The 16,479-nt window shown below is 42.7% G+C and overlaps 1 protein-coding gene across 2 annotated transcripts in view; it reads right to left on the reverse strand.

Moving 5' to 3' along the window:
- LNX1 (ligand of numb-protein X 1, E3 ubiquitin protein ligase) overlaps window positions 1-16,479 on the reverse strand; it is a 69,456-nt gene that overhangs the window by 18,570 nt on the left and 34,407 nt on the right. For both annotated transcript variants that reach the window (XM_009587392.1, XM_009587393.1), the window contains exons 3-5: window positions 15,274-15,429; window positions 5,949-6,151; window positions 2,810-3,181 (exon numbers count right to left, since the gene is read on the reverse strand). In XM_009587392.1, the coding sequence (XP_009585687.1) occupies window positions 2,810-3,181; window positions 5,949-6,151; window positions 15,274-15,429 (731 nt within the window). The remainder of the gene's footprint in view (window positions 1-2,809; window positions 3,182-5,948; window positions 6,152-15,273; window positions 15,430-16,479) is intronic.

A 16,479-nucleotide genomic window follows, 5' to 3' on the forward strand; every position in this document is an offset into this window, starting at 1 on the left:
GTACTTCCATATAAAAACCCATTAACATTTATACTGATCAGAATATTAATCACTGCTTCATTTTGATCCCTCCCTCTTACCACTTGTTTTTCCCACAATTCCTTCTGCTTTTTATGCTAAAGCAAGAATTAAAGAAGCGAGGTTAGCTTTGAGACTGAATGCAAGTAATAGCTGAAAAAATCCACTAGAATTAAAATTTGTGTTACAACCAAAGCAAATCAAGCAGGGAGGCAGAGACACCGTGGCAACTTCTGAGCATCTAGGAGGCAATTGCATCTTAAAAAAAGGCAGCAGTGCTGCTCTCGGCAGAAGCTGCCCCATCTCTCGCAGAGATGATGGAGCATGGATGCACTCCACATCACGACCTGCTTTCTGCCGGTGGCGGTTGTCGTGATGGAGCGGGGGTTGTGCGTCCGTTGTAGCTGCTCCGAACTGTGGCGGGGGAAGGAGGGAGAGAGGAGGGTGAACATCTTGGGGCAGTAAAGTCTGGCTCAACCCGTGCAGCTCGGCTTGATGTGCTCACATGAGCGCCCACTGATCTGTTACCTTGTTCCTTTTCTTGTCACTCCCATGGAAAACAGATGTGGAATGTCACGTTATTTAGATTAAAAGTGCCACATCTGACACAAGGTCATGACTAAAGATGATGCGACAAATGGGAAGCAGCAAACTCCCAAGTGTTACGATGTGTGCACGTTCCTAATTAGCACTTATGCGTTTTCTTCATTTCAGTTCTTGTGACTGAGCTTATAAACAGCCAGACACCCAATCTACTGATTAACAACTGCTTCACATATGCTAATGTATAATTGCTAAATGCCTGAAGAATCAGATACATCTCAATTACTCGTTATTTAGAAGTCAAAACTAATCAGATTCCATAGAAATCTGATGTTCTCCCAGCTGTGCTTGGCCTAACAAGCACCACCACCTTTTAGTGAATATTAGTTCTGTTTTTAAAGAAACTAACGGCATATTTGAAGCTTCCACCACCACTAATTTGAAGACCTCAACGTACTGTGAGTGACACACGCTGAGGTCTCAACAGGCAGGATACTATTGAGAAATCAGAGGACACACTAAAACATCCCTTCGTGTAAGAAGCAAATGCAAAACACTTGTGGCTTCAGTATAATGGTTTTTCTCTGGCATAACATGAAAACAGGAAAGGAAATGATAATTGATGAAAAAACATGACAAAAAAGACACAGGTTCTGGGAATTTTGCATTAGACAAATGTGATTCATAGAGCTCACATCAATGCAATGTAATCCTGGCTGTTTGGAAACCTGAGTATCCCCTTTGATGGGCATGTTGTTTAAATTCCCAGGGATTGGTGTGCATTTCAAGCATCATTATAAATAACATCCTCTCTTCCAATAAGAGCTTTAGTTGCGCTTTTAAACACTTGTGTGTGAATGGTCTCATTAGTCATTTTTTCCATTTCATCTCTAGGCTGCATGCGTTTTTTGCTTATGAAGCACTGTTGCCTTTTTTTGTAGCCATAAAGAACTGTTCCAAGAATAGCAATTTTTTAGAAAGGTTTTCATTCCAGACTTGTTCCCCTTGGAGAATTTAAACCACCCCCCCGCCGCCTTCTGCTGCCGGTTAGTGAGCTACATAAAGTAATCCAGAAAGATGCTGGACCAGAATTTCAACAACTGGCATTATGCAAGGGGACGCCGTTCTCTTTACCTATTCTATACGCTTCTCAGTAAAAGTTGGCTACAGCCAACTGTGAACCTATGCTAAAGGAGGAATCCTTTCCACAAAATGCATGGATTCGAATGCTCCTTTCAGTCTGACTCATGTTACCCTGATTATACCTGTCAGAAAGGGGAAGCATCCAGCCCTTTGACATCTTGTTATTGAGGCACATGAAATTCTTCAATATGTGAACACTCTGCATCCCTCCAAACGAAATGTAAAATTGCACAAGTATAACGACTGCTGTAAATATGAGATAAAAGCAACAAAATATTTGTGGATTTGCTTTTTACGTTGAAGTTTTCTAAAAGGGTAGGCTGTAAAGAAAGAAAACAAATGAAAACAGTTCTGGAAGGGAAATTAAGCAGAAGCTGACTGATTTTGTAGCTGAGAAAGGCACAGGGGTTTTTTTTCTGATAGTTTTGTGGTAAGACTGTTTAGTGCATTGCAGAGGCACCCATTTAGTTCTCCATGAAAGTCTAAATACAGATTTATAAAAACTACAGCTACAGATCCATTTTTTCCAAAACATCTGGATTTCCATATGCTGAATTTAGGTAAGAAATATCTACAAGGTATGGAGTACCTTCAGTCGTAAAATACATCCATGGGAAATCACCGAGCCTGGGAGGATGATGTTCATCCTGAAACACGCCATCCATTGCCTTAGGCTGCTCTGGTTTGCTCCAGGGCTGCACCAGGGAGCACTGTGGCTCCTGGCTGAGCTGCAGGAGTCAGGACCCAGATGGATCCAGTGCTCCCGGGGCACAGGCTGGCCTGCCTTTTGGCAGATGGCACCACTCTTTGCTGATGCACAGAGTATGTGGAGGTTTGCATTGACCTGTACATTACAAAGCCGCCTGAGTGAGCTGATCGCAGCAGGCATCACTGGGAGATGGTCCATGCCCATATTCACCCTTGTACCCACAGTGAAACCAGGTTGCTTTTAGAGGTGTATATTCCCATCCAAGCTTGACACGTCTCCTTCCCTCCCCAAATACACACCCGTTAAGTTTGGCCCCTGCTTTGCAATAGACAGTGAAAATACACTGCTTGGTTTTTGCACAGTTCGGAAACTGGGGTCAAAGTAGTGGTGACAAACCTGTATCAGCTGGGCTGCGCTCTCTGGACTGCCGTACCGATGGTCGTGCCCGTTGATGGCCAACACCCGGTCATTCTCCTGTAGCTGTCCATCACGGGCAGCCACGCCACCTTCCAGCATGTTGAAAATAAATACCCCCGGTTCATCAGCCTTGCGGACCAGCTTTATTCCCAGCTGCTCATCCGGACTGCTTTTGTTTAGCACAACGTGGAAACTGTCATCCCTGTTGCAGCGAGCATCAAGGGAAAGTCCGCTGTTTCGGCATCGGTACCTCTGCTCTCGGAGCACTGTCAGTCGGAGCACGTGGCAGGGTTGCTTCAGGATTGACAGGGCATAGTTGTGAGGCACATTTTTGATGTCCATGCCATTTACCTGGAAAACAGAAGTGTAAATCATCAGCAGAAAGACTGTCTAATCTGAATTGGCACTGGAGAGGGCAGATCTGTTTACACAGATGTGTTCATACAAAGTGACGCGTGCTATCTCAAACTGTGTTATGCAGGAGGCCAAGTTTGTGGTGCAGAACAGTCTTCCCCCCAAGGAAAGGACATGCTGTACAGACACTTTCTGCCTCTTTTTTTTCCCCTTTCTTCCTGATAGTCTCCAGACATACATGTTATTTTTCAGGTTTATTATAGCTCTTCCCCAAGCCCCAATATCCTTTCATATATCTTAGTTTTATTCCACTAGCTTCTGATTTCAAATCACCTTGCCAGCCTTTCCTTTCACTCCCACCACTTTCCTGCTGTTTCTCTTCTTCATTATCTCCCAGTTGTTTTACGTACAGTAAAAATAAACATTCCCCATCAATGAATCTCTAATTAAAATGAAGAAAAGAGCCCCAAGTAGAAGTTCAAGTGTCCTGGATATTTTCTAGCAATTATGCTGATATACCGCACCAGAGAATCAGGCTTTTTATGTTTCTCAGTGTTTTCCAGGTAAGATTTAGTTCAGATGGCAGTAAAACTGCAGAACTGCCACTTCTTTAATTTGGCTGGGGAAAAGAAGGAGAAAAAAAAGAGCTTTCAGTCAATTCTGTCATGTCCACATGTGTAAGAGTGACAGGGCATTGCACTTTATCACTGCTAAATGAAAACCAGTTGCAACGCTGTAATTCGTTGCTGGCTGGAAAACCTGAATAAGACAAGTTATTTCCATGTAGTTTTGCATTGCACATGTTGAACCATTTAAATATTAAGAAACATCTCCAAACTGCAACAGAAATGTTCCCCAGCATGGACAGAAGTGTTCGACTGGTGTTTAATTTTGCAGACTGCCTGTGCTGGCACGATGGGGTTGTCCCCACTGCGGTCTGACAGGGGACTGCACCTGTGAAGACACAGCTCAACTAACTAAGTTGCCAGCTTGGGTACCATGAATAGCATGAGCTGCACCAGCATGGGGCTGAAACCGCCGTGAATCCTCAGTAAACCCCCTGGCAGTCGGCCATGGCCAGGGAGAGCTGAGCTGGGCCCATCCGTGCTGCAGTCACAGCTTCCCACTGCAGTTTAGATATGCCCTGCAAGAACAGTTTTGGCTCGGTGGTGCCATTAACTTCGCTGGACTGTGCTGGCACCAGACAAAAAGCTCCCCGAAACACACAGCTGGGTGACACTCATCCGGCTGCCACCCGGAACAGCGATCCAGAGGAATGTTTAAACAGCGCCAGAGCAAAGTATGTTCTCATCGTGATCCCGTGAAATCCCTTTGACCAGCGGTCCATCAGACACGAAACATGTCACAACTCCAGCCTGCCTCAAGTGTCCTCAGCTACCACTGGGGTCAGCAAAACTAGGAAAGTAAGGTGGCTTACAGGTGGTGCTCTGAACTTCAAAGGACAGTATCCTTTCTAATTACTCACATGGAATATTCAGTAGAAATCAGCAGGGCTGGGAGAACTACTCACTAACCCTACCAGCCAGGCATGCCAGAGCAGGCAGCAAGATGGACATCCAGAGTCCCACCTGGAAGACAACCCTGAGATACGCATGCCCAGACACGTGGGGCATGCCTGCCCTGCAGTCCACCCCACTTCCTGCTCCTGTAGCCTTATCCCAGCTAATGCCACACTGGTTAGCCTGGGTACCAGCACTAGCCTATCCATGGCAGCGTGGCCCACAGTGAACAAAGCAGTCTGCACAATTGTTTACCTGTAATTTGGAGAACCTGTGCTGAGCTCTTTGCCATCTCTGGCCACACTGTCACCAATATTTGAGCTAGTTGATTTAAGCTTCTTTGGGTATACCTGGGTGAGCTGCAGTTGTACTTTTGACTTGCAATGCAAATATACCTGTGCACTCCAGCTACACAACATCAAAGCATCAAAGCAAGGAAAGAAACTAGTATTTTCTGTTATGGCTCTTTTCTTCTAAGGATTGAAGCATTACTATAACTTAGCATCCTTGCTGAGCTCCAAGTCACTAAGGCACCTGAGAGTGCAGTTCCCATTCAAAAGCTATTGCTGAAGCCACTACTCACAAGGTACATGATCTTTAACCATCTGGCCGAATTCTAGTTCATCCGTTATACATTTCTATAGAAACAGGAGCAGAAGTAGTAGCCAACAGCTAATGCCTGAATGCTGCTTAAGTTTGTTCTTAGAGATTTCACCTGCGGCTGCTGGTGGAGCAAGACTCCCAAAACAGAGCAGGCAGCGTCTCACGCTCTGTGATGCTGAATGCATCATACGGAGGAGCTAGGTGCTGAAATAACTTAACCATGATCAGGCCCCGATCACCTATCCTAGTGTAAGTGTGATGTAAGGCAATGGAAACCTCACTAACTGATATTTAAGCCCAGAGTTCAGTAGAAACAAACAGTGCAAAAAGCACAGCCGCTGCTTTCAGAAAAATACTTTTGCACCACTGGGTCAGGAATGCATTGCATTTTGGATCTACCATGTTTGGGTAGAAATCAGAGAGGCCTGGTAGTGAATGGGAAAAAATAAATAAATCGGTGGGCCTCGAAAACAGTTGAAATGAATGAAATCATCACAGCATGCAGAGGAACTGAATGTCTTCCTGCATGCATTATTCTAGCCACACAAACAAGCAACATTGCAAATCTCATTTCATGGTGGACTTACATCATCTTATTCTTTGTTAGGATACTTTTATCTTGTACCTCCAGAGTACTGTACCTTTAGTATCATGTCTCCAGGCAGCAATCTTCCATCTCTGGCAACTACCCCATCTCGATAAATATGCTGTATAATAATGTGAACCAAAGGAGTCTCACTGCCTCCCACAATCCTAATGGCCAGGTTTTCCTGGGGATCGGTACGGTTGATCTTAATGCAGGTAATTTCCCCATCTGGAATCAGGTGATACAGTCTGGGAAAACCTGGAAATGCACATTGTAAGATATTTATTTGACATCACAGCTTTGCTTTGTTAAGACATGCACCGCACAACTTCAAGTACCTGCCAGTTATCCAAACTAGGTTTTATGTGTGGGTGTGATTTATACTAAGTGGGGAGGAAAGAATACGTATGTTTGGTGAGTGGACTTGAAGGGATCTTTTTTTAATTAATACATTCAAGCTTCCTTTTTTTTTCACAAAACACAGCCCCAAACCTTTGATGTAATCCAGACAGATGAAATGTACTTAAGAAAAAGAAACCCAGTTACACGTGTTAATATTTTAAGAGAACAAGATATATTTTTAGTCACCAAAGACCCCTCTGAATGAGGCCATGGTTCCTTGCTGGTCCTAGACCAGATGGGCATGGACACCTCGACAAATGTCCATCCCCACTGTGGTGGGCTGCACACCCTGTCTCACTGGTAGCTTCCCAGGCTGGCCTGAGCAGTGATTGCCCTGTTTTCCTCCATTTTTTGTGCCATAGCTGAGGACTGTGTGCTTGGCTTGTGACATCCAAGGAAGCACTCTTCTATCTTCAGCTAACAGAAAAGCAAGATTTTTCGGGCAACCCGAAGCAAACAGTAGTTTCCCTACCAGACTCCTCTCTTTTTATCACTGTTTGAGCTCTAGGAAGTAAGGATGACTGGCTCTTACTGCAACGTGTCTATATTAAAACCACAGTATGCTCAAGGTGCCTGGAAGGAAAGATCTCTGCTGGCCCTGGCAATCTGGGTATGGGGAAGAGGGACTAATGGTGGGCAGGGGTCCTTTTTGCATTTATAATGGACTGGATAAGAATATCCTCTTCCAAACCCTACTTTTCAATTGGCATGTTTGCTTTCACAGCATGTCACTAATAATTTCTTTCCTTTTAGGTCAATTCAAAATTTTAATCTGCATTCAACAGTGAGCAAAGTTGAAGTAAAAACACTGGTGAGTTTTTTAGCACAGGTGTATTAGCCTTCAATTATTTTGAATCCCCCATAGATGAAAGCAAGCTTTTTAATTTTTTGTGTGTGGGTCCAATCCAGCGCTTATATGAAAAACCTGTAAGTTGAAAAATTAAGTGCTAATATTTTTTCAATAACCTATTTTAGAAATGAAAGTACAGTGACTGTTACTGAATAGCGGTAAAGTGTTAAATGAAAATTAACAGAGCAGTATCTGAGACAGAATAAATATTTTCTGCTACAGAATTAGCAGGCAACAAACCAGCAAGGCACCAAAACCTCTTGGGAGAGTGCAAGGGGAAAGAAAGGAGAGGAAAAAAATATTAAGAAACACCATGTTGCATCCCTTACCACTTCTTTGATCATATGCTCTTCGGGGCGGGAAGCTGTCTTCCTCCACGTCTGTAAAAAGCACCTACCAGTAGCACAGACTTCGACTTTGTGGTTTTACAGAGTTGACAGGCAATAAAAGTCTATCTAGATAACTATACAGCCTTCATGAACCTAATATCCAAGTATTCATTTAGTTTATACTCTCATAGTAGCAGTTTCTGTGCTAATACGGTTTACTTCAGTTTAGCACACAAGTTTAATATCTCAGGAATGGAAGGTGCTTTATTTTCCCCATATTCCTGTATTTTCTGAACATTATTTGCCCAGCTTGTAACATGTTCGCTTCTCTCTAGCCTGAAGGGTGGATTCACTCCATCTAAATCCAGGCCTCTAAGCCAAATGCATAATTTGGTGATCTACTTGCTCTGGCTTCCTTTATAGTGCATGGGCACCCAAAGGGAACGATACGCGTTTCACCGCTAAATCACCCTGGAGGTGTTAAACTCTCTCCACTGCTATGTAAGAAGAAAGAGGCAATTAACTCTGGCATCTCAGTGGGGTGCTTAAAGTCAGATGATACACATACTCCTCAAAAATCACCAAAGGCCTCATCCCTGCATCAGAATAAGCATGCACACTTTACACTCTCATTGTGGATATAAGGGTATTTATATGTAAAAATGCAAATTATAATCTGGACCCCCAGATCATCTCTGCATGGAAATAGCATAAATAAATATCTCTGTATATTTTGCAGACTACCAAAGCCGTCCTATAGCAGAACTACTTCCATTTCCCATTGCATGATGGTTCACCTCATGTCCTAACAAACTGTGCTTTTTGACTCAAACACTCACTCTCCCATACCTCATTCCGAAACCTTATCTAAAGGAATTACCCAGTTGCATTTCTTGACCATGGAGAACTGTGGACTGAACAAGCTATTGACACTCTCACGTTATTTCTGTCTGTAATTATCCCAGAGCAAAATCAGAGCAACATGGCAGTGAACAAGTCTCTACACTTCTATAAGACTTACATATATCTTTATATAAGATATAAACTTATTTAAGTTTCTTTGCATCTTGAACAATGCCTTAACTGGTTTATTAAGTCTTGCAGTGGCACTTGGCTGACTTTCAATACGACTTTATGCAGATTCTTTTAGAGGAATTTTTAATACCTAATTTCCTTCTGAAGTGTGCAGTCTACAACAAAACAAATCTTCCCAAGACATTTTTCTTGCCAGTCTGCAAGTCACTAAGGTTTCTCTTTTCATAGTTAGCAGGATGTACTGCCTCACTTCCTGTCTTCACTTGATTTGTGTTCTTTACCAAATATAATTAATAAATTGCACCATTTTCTCCTCAGATGGGCCAAGCAACCAAAATAACTCCATGATCCCTTAATTTCTGCTCTCTTCGTTGAAGGCTTGCCTCTTGTTTTCATCCCAGACATATACAGGGACGTTTGTATTACCAACAACCTAGGCTGTCACAAGTGAAATGCCTATTTTGATAAACTAACAGTAAGTTTGACAAACTAAATGTATAAAATACACAAATACATATTTTTTTGAATAAGAAATTCATGATCATTTTTTCACCAAACAGTCTGCATACATTGTGTGCAGTTTGATTAAAACCTACTATGCCTATTTCAAGATGATGATGTTGTGTCTGGAAAGCAATATCTTCAACTTGAATTTTTCTAATGTATATACCATACCCAGAAGAGGTGGACCCTGTTCCAGCACCTAGTTGCGTACAGTGAATGGGGCCTCAGCAGCCCAACTTAAGGGATTCCAACTGGTTGAGGGCTTGTACCATTCACATATACACAGCCTGTTGTGAGGCTGGAGCATCAGTTTGCGCAGACCCCATTTTCCAGCTCTTACACTCTTAATTAGAATTCTCCGTTCTCTTTAACCAGGTTTTCCAGAGCAGGAAAACCCAGGAGTATTGCATACCTTTCTTTACCATTTTATATTTCCAGTCCTTAAATATCGAAGAGCTGCTGAATCTAGAAAGAAGTAAACTTTCTGTCTTGTTTTTGGTGAGTCTTGCAGGTTTTCCCACAGAGGGTTGTGTTTTTGTCACCGGGGGTTGTATGGAGCATTCTGAATCTGTCAATATAATAAAATGTCATCTGCATTCAGAAAGACTGTGTGTGCTTTTTCCCCAAGCAACATTTTCCTTACATTAGTGTGCAATTTTAATGATATTTTCACACATCCCATTACAGTAACAAATAACATAGGAGAGACCAGCTTTACACAGTAAACTCCGCTTGTCTGGTACAATGTAGGACACTGAGCGCTTGTTAGTATAGTGGCCATGAGAGTGTAATACAAAATTTTAAGTATGCTTAATATTTTATCCCCACAGTTTATAATACTTAATGGTAGTGTTCCTTCAGTGCTCAGGTTTTGGCTGACTTCTGCGTGCACCGTGCTCCTTCTGACAGTGCTGCCATCAGGATAACTTCTGCCTTCATTCCCGGTATCCAGTGTGACAAAGTAATGTTTGCTATGATTCTTGAGTCCAGATTAATCAAAGGCCATTCTAAACAAAACTTGTGTCTCAGGTTGCAAGTCCTCATTTAGATCAGAAGATCTGACTGATGTGAGGTGCCAGCCCACCCCCACGAATAAGGCTTTCTGCAGGGACACACACTCATGCTTCCCGGCATCTGGTCACTAGAATTTAAACGAAGCTTGTGTAACCTGTTCTTGGAAAATTCTTGTGTTTGTGAATGTCACGTGCACTTGCGCTAGTGTGGGACTTCATTCTGCAACTCTTCCTTCCCAGTTGATTTTCCTTTAACATTTCATTCTCCAAGTGTTTGCCATCATTTTGATCTAATGCCTTCCATGAATTTTCCACAGATGCTGGTCTGATGCAGGGGGCAGGTAGAAGGCAATGCCAGCTCTAATGTCTCTTCTTGCTTCTGGAGATTCCTCTCACAAAGGAGTCCCAAAAGAACTAAAATGAAACTGTTGTAGAGTTGAATGTGTCTCAAAAAAGTTGTGGCTATCTCATCTACAGCAGGCAAAGTTTATCAGTCTGCAGTGGAGAAAATGCTACAGAGCCAATCTTTCTTCTGGAAATTGCCTGGCTCATCATCCTAGAGCAGAGTGTTTTGAACCAGTTCTGTAAGATTTCCAACAGCTGTTTTGGGAAATTGGAACAGCAACAGAATCAAATCTGGGGAAAACAGGAACAGTGTAGGATTCCTGCGGCATGCAGCCTTCCTGAGACAGAAGCTGGGCTGAGTTGTCTTGTCCTGGTGCTGGATAAACCACTTTCTTGTCGGCGCACAGAGAGCCTTAATGCCACGAAATGGTTGATACCTAGAGCCATCTGTGTTTCACTTACCTTCTTTTTCTTCATGTACCTTTCCCAAACATTGAAGTATTTATAATATCTATCTATCTATTTTGTATATATCTGTGTATGTAAAATACAACAGGGCTCAGACTGAACAGTAGGAGAGAGATACACCCATACAACAGGAGAGTCTGTTCTGTGGTCCTGCCAGTGCCTGCCAGGGCTGCCTTGGTCCTGACTGCTGCAAAGCAGTAACAGATGGTAGAACTGCACCCACCATGAGACTAAGAAGAATGAGTTTGACTTTGAACAACACTTGACATCCTCAAGCAATCATAAATTCAATTTAATTTACAATGGCTTGACTGCAAAATGGAACTAATGAACGTTTTTGAAAACCAGCAGGACAGCTCCCTTTTACTGTAAAACTGTATAGAGGTTTTCGCAATTGCATTCCCAAATTCTTCCCTCCTAAAGCGTTAGCTGGTTTGCGACTTGTATTTGTAGATCAGTTTGAGTAAAGTGTATATATATATAGTCTTTCTTGGAAGTGAATTTAGAGAGTGCGATGCCAAACTAAGAGCACAGTGATACAAATAAGCATAGCAAAGCAGGAGCAGTCTTTGCTTGGGGATATTTTATCACGTAAGTAGATTGTCAAAGTCATTTACACTAGTAGATCCAGTCGGAAGATATTACATCTTACATGCATCAGTGCCAGAAGGATGTTCCTGTCACCTTTCCTCATGTCTCAGAATGAAACCACCTCTTTTAAACTTTCCTAATTTCTACTCCAGACCTGGAAAGCTATTTGTAGCTGTAAGTGCTATTAATAAGATTACTCTCAGGTAGATATCACAAGCTTGGGTGCTGCACTACAGACAAATACTTATTTGCGTGGGTTATTTACAAATGACCAAATTATTAAAAATGAGAAAATCTTAATGCCTCCTTCCCCCAAACATTTTCTCATCAGTGTTTGCACTTTTTGTTCACTTCTAACATTTTCTTCCATTTGGACAATGAACAGTTCTCTGCTGAAAATGTCACCAAAAAGTTTAAACAGAGGAACAAAGAAAGCCTGAATCATTCAAATCCAAAATGGGTGCATATGACATTGTTTAAACAAATCAAACCACAGGCTGCAAATGGAAATCATGAAATAATCTTCAGAGTGCAGGACTGCTGCCAGCTCCAGGTATAAGCATTAGACTGTACCTATTTCTCTGCTGTAATTATAACAGAAACACATTTGCTGTTATACATCATATTTTTCATTGTCCCTGGGTAGCAAAGGAGTTTTCCAAAACCACTACTGCATTCAGCTTCAAGTTAAGCAGAATCATGGTTGTTTGAATATTTTTTCTCCCACATCAGGAATGATTATTTTGTCTGGCAGCCTCACAGTCATATTGCAACTGAGCATTGGCCCAACAGACAATATCAGCTTCAGATTAAAGGCGCCTACACACTCTGCAGTGGGCAAATAGTTAATTTGACGTCAGTGCTGCTGGTGCTGAGGGCCAATACGTAGGTATGCACTATGGTTTTCGCTCTCAGAGCTCCTTTGACCAAAATACAGGCAAAACACAGATTAAACAGAGACATCTGAACTAAGACGAGGGAATTCTGAAAACTGGGGACAGACGGACTGTAATACGTTGAACTTTGCCAGGTGATCTGACAGCTCCTTTATCAATAAGAGGTTATCAGCAAGAAGGGATTATTTCACTCTGTGCCCACCATGAGGCAGCTTTATTCCGCTCACGCACTGACTAAGCCTGGTGAGGAAAGGAGCCACCAGAGAGGTGGTGAGGTGCTGTCCGATCTTCTGGAGCAATGAGGCATGGCTGAGGTGTGCTCTCAGGTGGTCCCAGGCATGAACTTGTGAAACTTGGGGCAAGGCAGCAAAAAAAGGTGGTCTCACACTGGGTGTGGGGACTTCTGAGGCCAGGAACCACCACCCACAGGAGCACCGCTGTTCCCAGGAGAGTTGAGTGGCAATGGGGAGACAGATGTGTGGGGATGTTTTTTTCCAACAGGTTTGGGCTGGAACTTTAGCGAGCACAGGGCAGAGCATACTGCAGCTATCCCTAAAGATTGACCAGCAACTATAACCAGGAGTCCAACTGCAGACTGTTCAGAACAGCTGAAGATTTTTAAAAATAAATAAAATAAGAAAACATAAAGAACTGGAGAAGAAAACAAGCCTCCAGCTGGCAGGATGATGATAACTGCTACAGAAAGAAGTTTATTCATTTGCTAGAAGAAACAGAGAAAGCCTCTGTGATGCCATTACACAAAGCACCTGTTGCAAAGGACTGAGTAGAGATCCTTGTTAATGTTGTATTTGTATTGCTGCAAGTTACTTGCTTGCATTTTTTTAAAGACCAAATTCCTGAACTGTGTAATCAAAATGCATTCTTTGCATATGTAATTAATACAGGTACCCAGCTTCTGTGATCTCATGCGTAAGAGTAACTGCTCATTAAGTAATTACATGCCTACCTGGTTTTTCCAGTGCAGTAGAATATATTTGGAAGTTTACAGGCAGGCTTGGTGCAGAGGAATGAAACCACAAGCAGAGTCAAAGACAGAATGACAATCTTGGCACTGTGAGTGCAACCCTGAAGTGGCAATCACTTCAGGGCCCCATTATATGTCCCTTAAAAAGGACACAACAACGTTTTTCATTCTGCTGGAAATGTAAAGGCCAGTGCCATCTTCACACCTCCTTCTGTTACCATCAGGACTGTGCTGGGATGTGGATAGGTACTGTTGGCATCCAGATCATCCTCACACACTCTGGACATGAAACCACGCTTTCAGTGAAACAATTAGTAATGTCAACTACAAGCCTAGGTAGAAAGCAGTCATAAAAATGTCTATGACCCATCCTGAAGAGGTGTCCTTTGAAAAGTATGAACTTGAGACATGCAGAATTTCACTCCAGCTGAAGAAGGCAACCTTTTGCTTACAATGGATTGAGTAGTTGCTAGGGAATGAGAAACATAACCGTCTGCTCAAAGAGGGCTGTAGACAAATTATTTGCAAAATTTTACTTGGGGGAAAAAAAATAAAATATTTGGGACACTAAAGTTATTAATGATGTTTCCAGGCCAAGGAGCAGTTTCATATTATTTTTATGGAAAAGGTTCACAATTTTGAATTATCAGGTTTTATTTTGGCTACATCAGCAAGTATGTGGACTAGGAGAGTCAGTACCAAGAACACAGTAACATAGTGAAACTCTCCTGAAGGAATAAGCAAATAAAGCAGAAGAAAAATTGAACGCTGTTCTCCGATTCACCACTTCAAGAATAATGATGCCTAAACACAGCATTTGGCAGCTTTTTGTCCTTATTTTTTGTGGGTTTCAATGATAGCTTGAAATACAGAGAAAAGGGAAGTTGGGTATTTTGTCTTCTTAAAGCCCTTACTCAGGATGTTTGATCCGGGAAGAGAAGTGAGGTGCTGAGGCATCAAGCAAAGGAATAATAAGCTCAGTGAAGACCTTGATTAAGACGATGATTCCCACTCTATCATCACTTCCTTTTGATGCATGAACGCTAATGCTGGCTTCGTAATTACAGTCCAAAGCAATTAGTAACATTTGCTTATGGCTTTGAGAATGCCAAATGTTAAGTGTTACTGCATGCCAGACCCCTCATCCTTGACATACGTCAGACAAACTTGCCTCTCCCCCCTGTTTAAGAGCACAGCATTCTTACTTCATCACCTGCCTGGCTGAGATAATACAAGTCTGTCACCAAGGATCCCACAGAAGTGCTGGAATAATTACAGTGCTTTGCACTTTCATACCATCCTCCCACTGGGAATTTCCTGTGCTTCACAGGAAAAAAAATTAGCCAAAACCGATGAATTTCCTATAACGTATGATCACTGTGATCCGTTTGCTTTAGGGGGACAGACACATGCTGGTGAAGCCTCTTCAACAAAACGATAGAGCAAATCAATGACAGCTCCAGTAATAGATCCCAGACGCCCAGATCCCACATCCCGCATGCTAGATACTGGGCTGGCTGTAGCACGCAGGCTGTTACCAGAACAGCCTTACGTGAGGTCCCACACACCCCAGCAATATTCTTGCCTGCCAATCACTAACAACTTTTTAAAGAAAATAAGGAAAGATTGGTTTTTCTGTTTTTTTTTTAATCACGCACAGCCCACCACATGAAAGGCATATCAGTCATGGACACCGAGTTCCCACATGGGTAGGGTTCCCTACCCCATCTTAAGTGATAACACAAGGAGAACAAAGCATTACCTTCCTCTCCAGCAGCAGAGTTTCCAACAGTCTCCCTTTCCTGGTCAGCCTGGTTGGAAACCACGCTTCCACTTTTTGTCCTTCGAAGAACACTGAATGCCTTGTTTATTTTTTTAAAAGATCTGCTTCTTATAGTGGAGCGTTCAAAGTGTCGAGCTGCAACAGCAGGAAAAAACAAATCAATACGGACAAAGCATTACCTTCCTCTCCAGCAGCAGAGTTTCCAACAGTCTCCCTTTCCTGGTCAGCCTGGTTGGAAACCACGCTTCCACTTTTTGTCCTTCGAAGAACACTGAATGCCTTGTTTATTTTTTTAAAAGATCTGCTTCTTATAGTGGAGCGTTCAAAGTGTCGAGCTGCAACAGCAGGAAAAAACAAATCAATACGGTTCAAGCCATCGGCATGCAACAGGGCGTAACAGCAACGGCAAGGCTGCCTGCACTTCACCTTTGCACGTGACTCCAGCTGATACTCCAAGGCTGCATCCACCTGAATCTGGGTACAATTATCCTACCTCTGTCCCACATCCTGCAATTGCCACCTCCCCTGTCTCTTTTGCCAGCCACGCACATAAATCTCCTGTGAGTGTGGTAGCCTGGGAGAGAATAATCCTCAGTCAAGGCAGAATCAACAGCAATCCCGCAAAAAATGCATATAAAAGGAAGAAGCACTGCCCTTCCCAAGCTCTATGTTTGACCCCAAAAAAAAGCTGGAAGCTGTTGTTAAAAACTCTTCTTGGAAAAAAAACGGCACTACAGCCACAAAACCCCGCAATGCTTCCAAAGCCGCCAACAACAGCCAACAGCTTCATGTCAAAAATTCAAAGATTATCAGGTGGGAGGGACCAACTAAATCACATCTTCTAACTTGGGTGAGGCAATAAAAAGAAAAAAATCATAGTAGTTTCAAAACATGTTACTCTCTTTTCCACCCTGCTGAAGATATCTTCGTGGCTGCTACTGCTCTGCCTCTTTGAGCTCTGCATGCTAGCCAAACATTGTAATCTAATAATACAACATTCCCTCAAACCAGACTGTGGCCTCTAAACTCAATAAAACTGGTGGGATTTAATTTCATTCTGGTGTTCTCTTCTTGCCCCCTCCTTTCCCTTGCCTCTCTAGCCCCATGCACACAAGAGGATAGCGCTGCTCATTTTTCAGTCTTTCTTCAGCCCTTCATCCATCCTTCCAACGTGCAGCTGGTGCAATATAAGGCGGGATATTCACTTTGGCTTCAGAGTCCTCAAATACAAGCTTTGAACTCACTGTTAACACTTCCAAGTCTGCCTTTGGCCAGGCCATGTTTTTCAGATATGGCACTCATCAGAGCTGGGTGCAGTGTCACAGGGTGAAGGATCAAGGCAAGGTTTCCTAATGCAACGTGTCCCTGACTGTGTTTATTTCAGC

Source organism: Fulmarus glacialis, unplaced genomic scaffold (genome assembly GCF_000690835.1).
Source record: "Fulmarus glacialis isolate BGI_N327 unplaced genomic scaffold, ASM69083v1 scaffold5791, whole genome shotgun sequence".
NCBI classification, from domain to species: Eukaryota; Metazoa; Chordata; class Aves; order Procellariiformes; family Procellariidae; genus Fulmarus; species Fulmarus glacialis.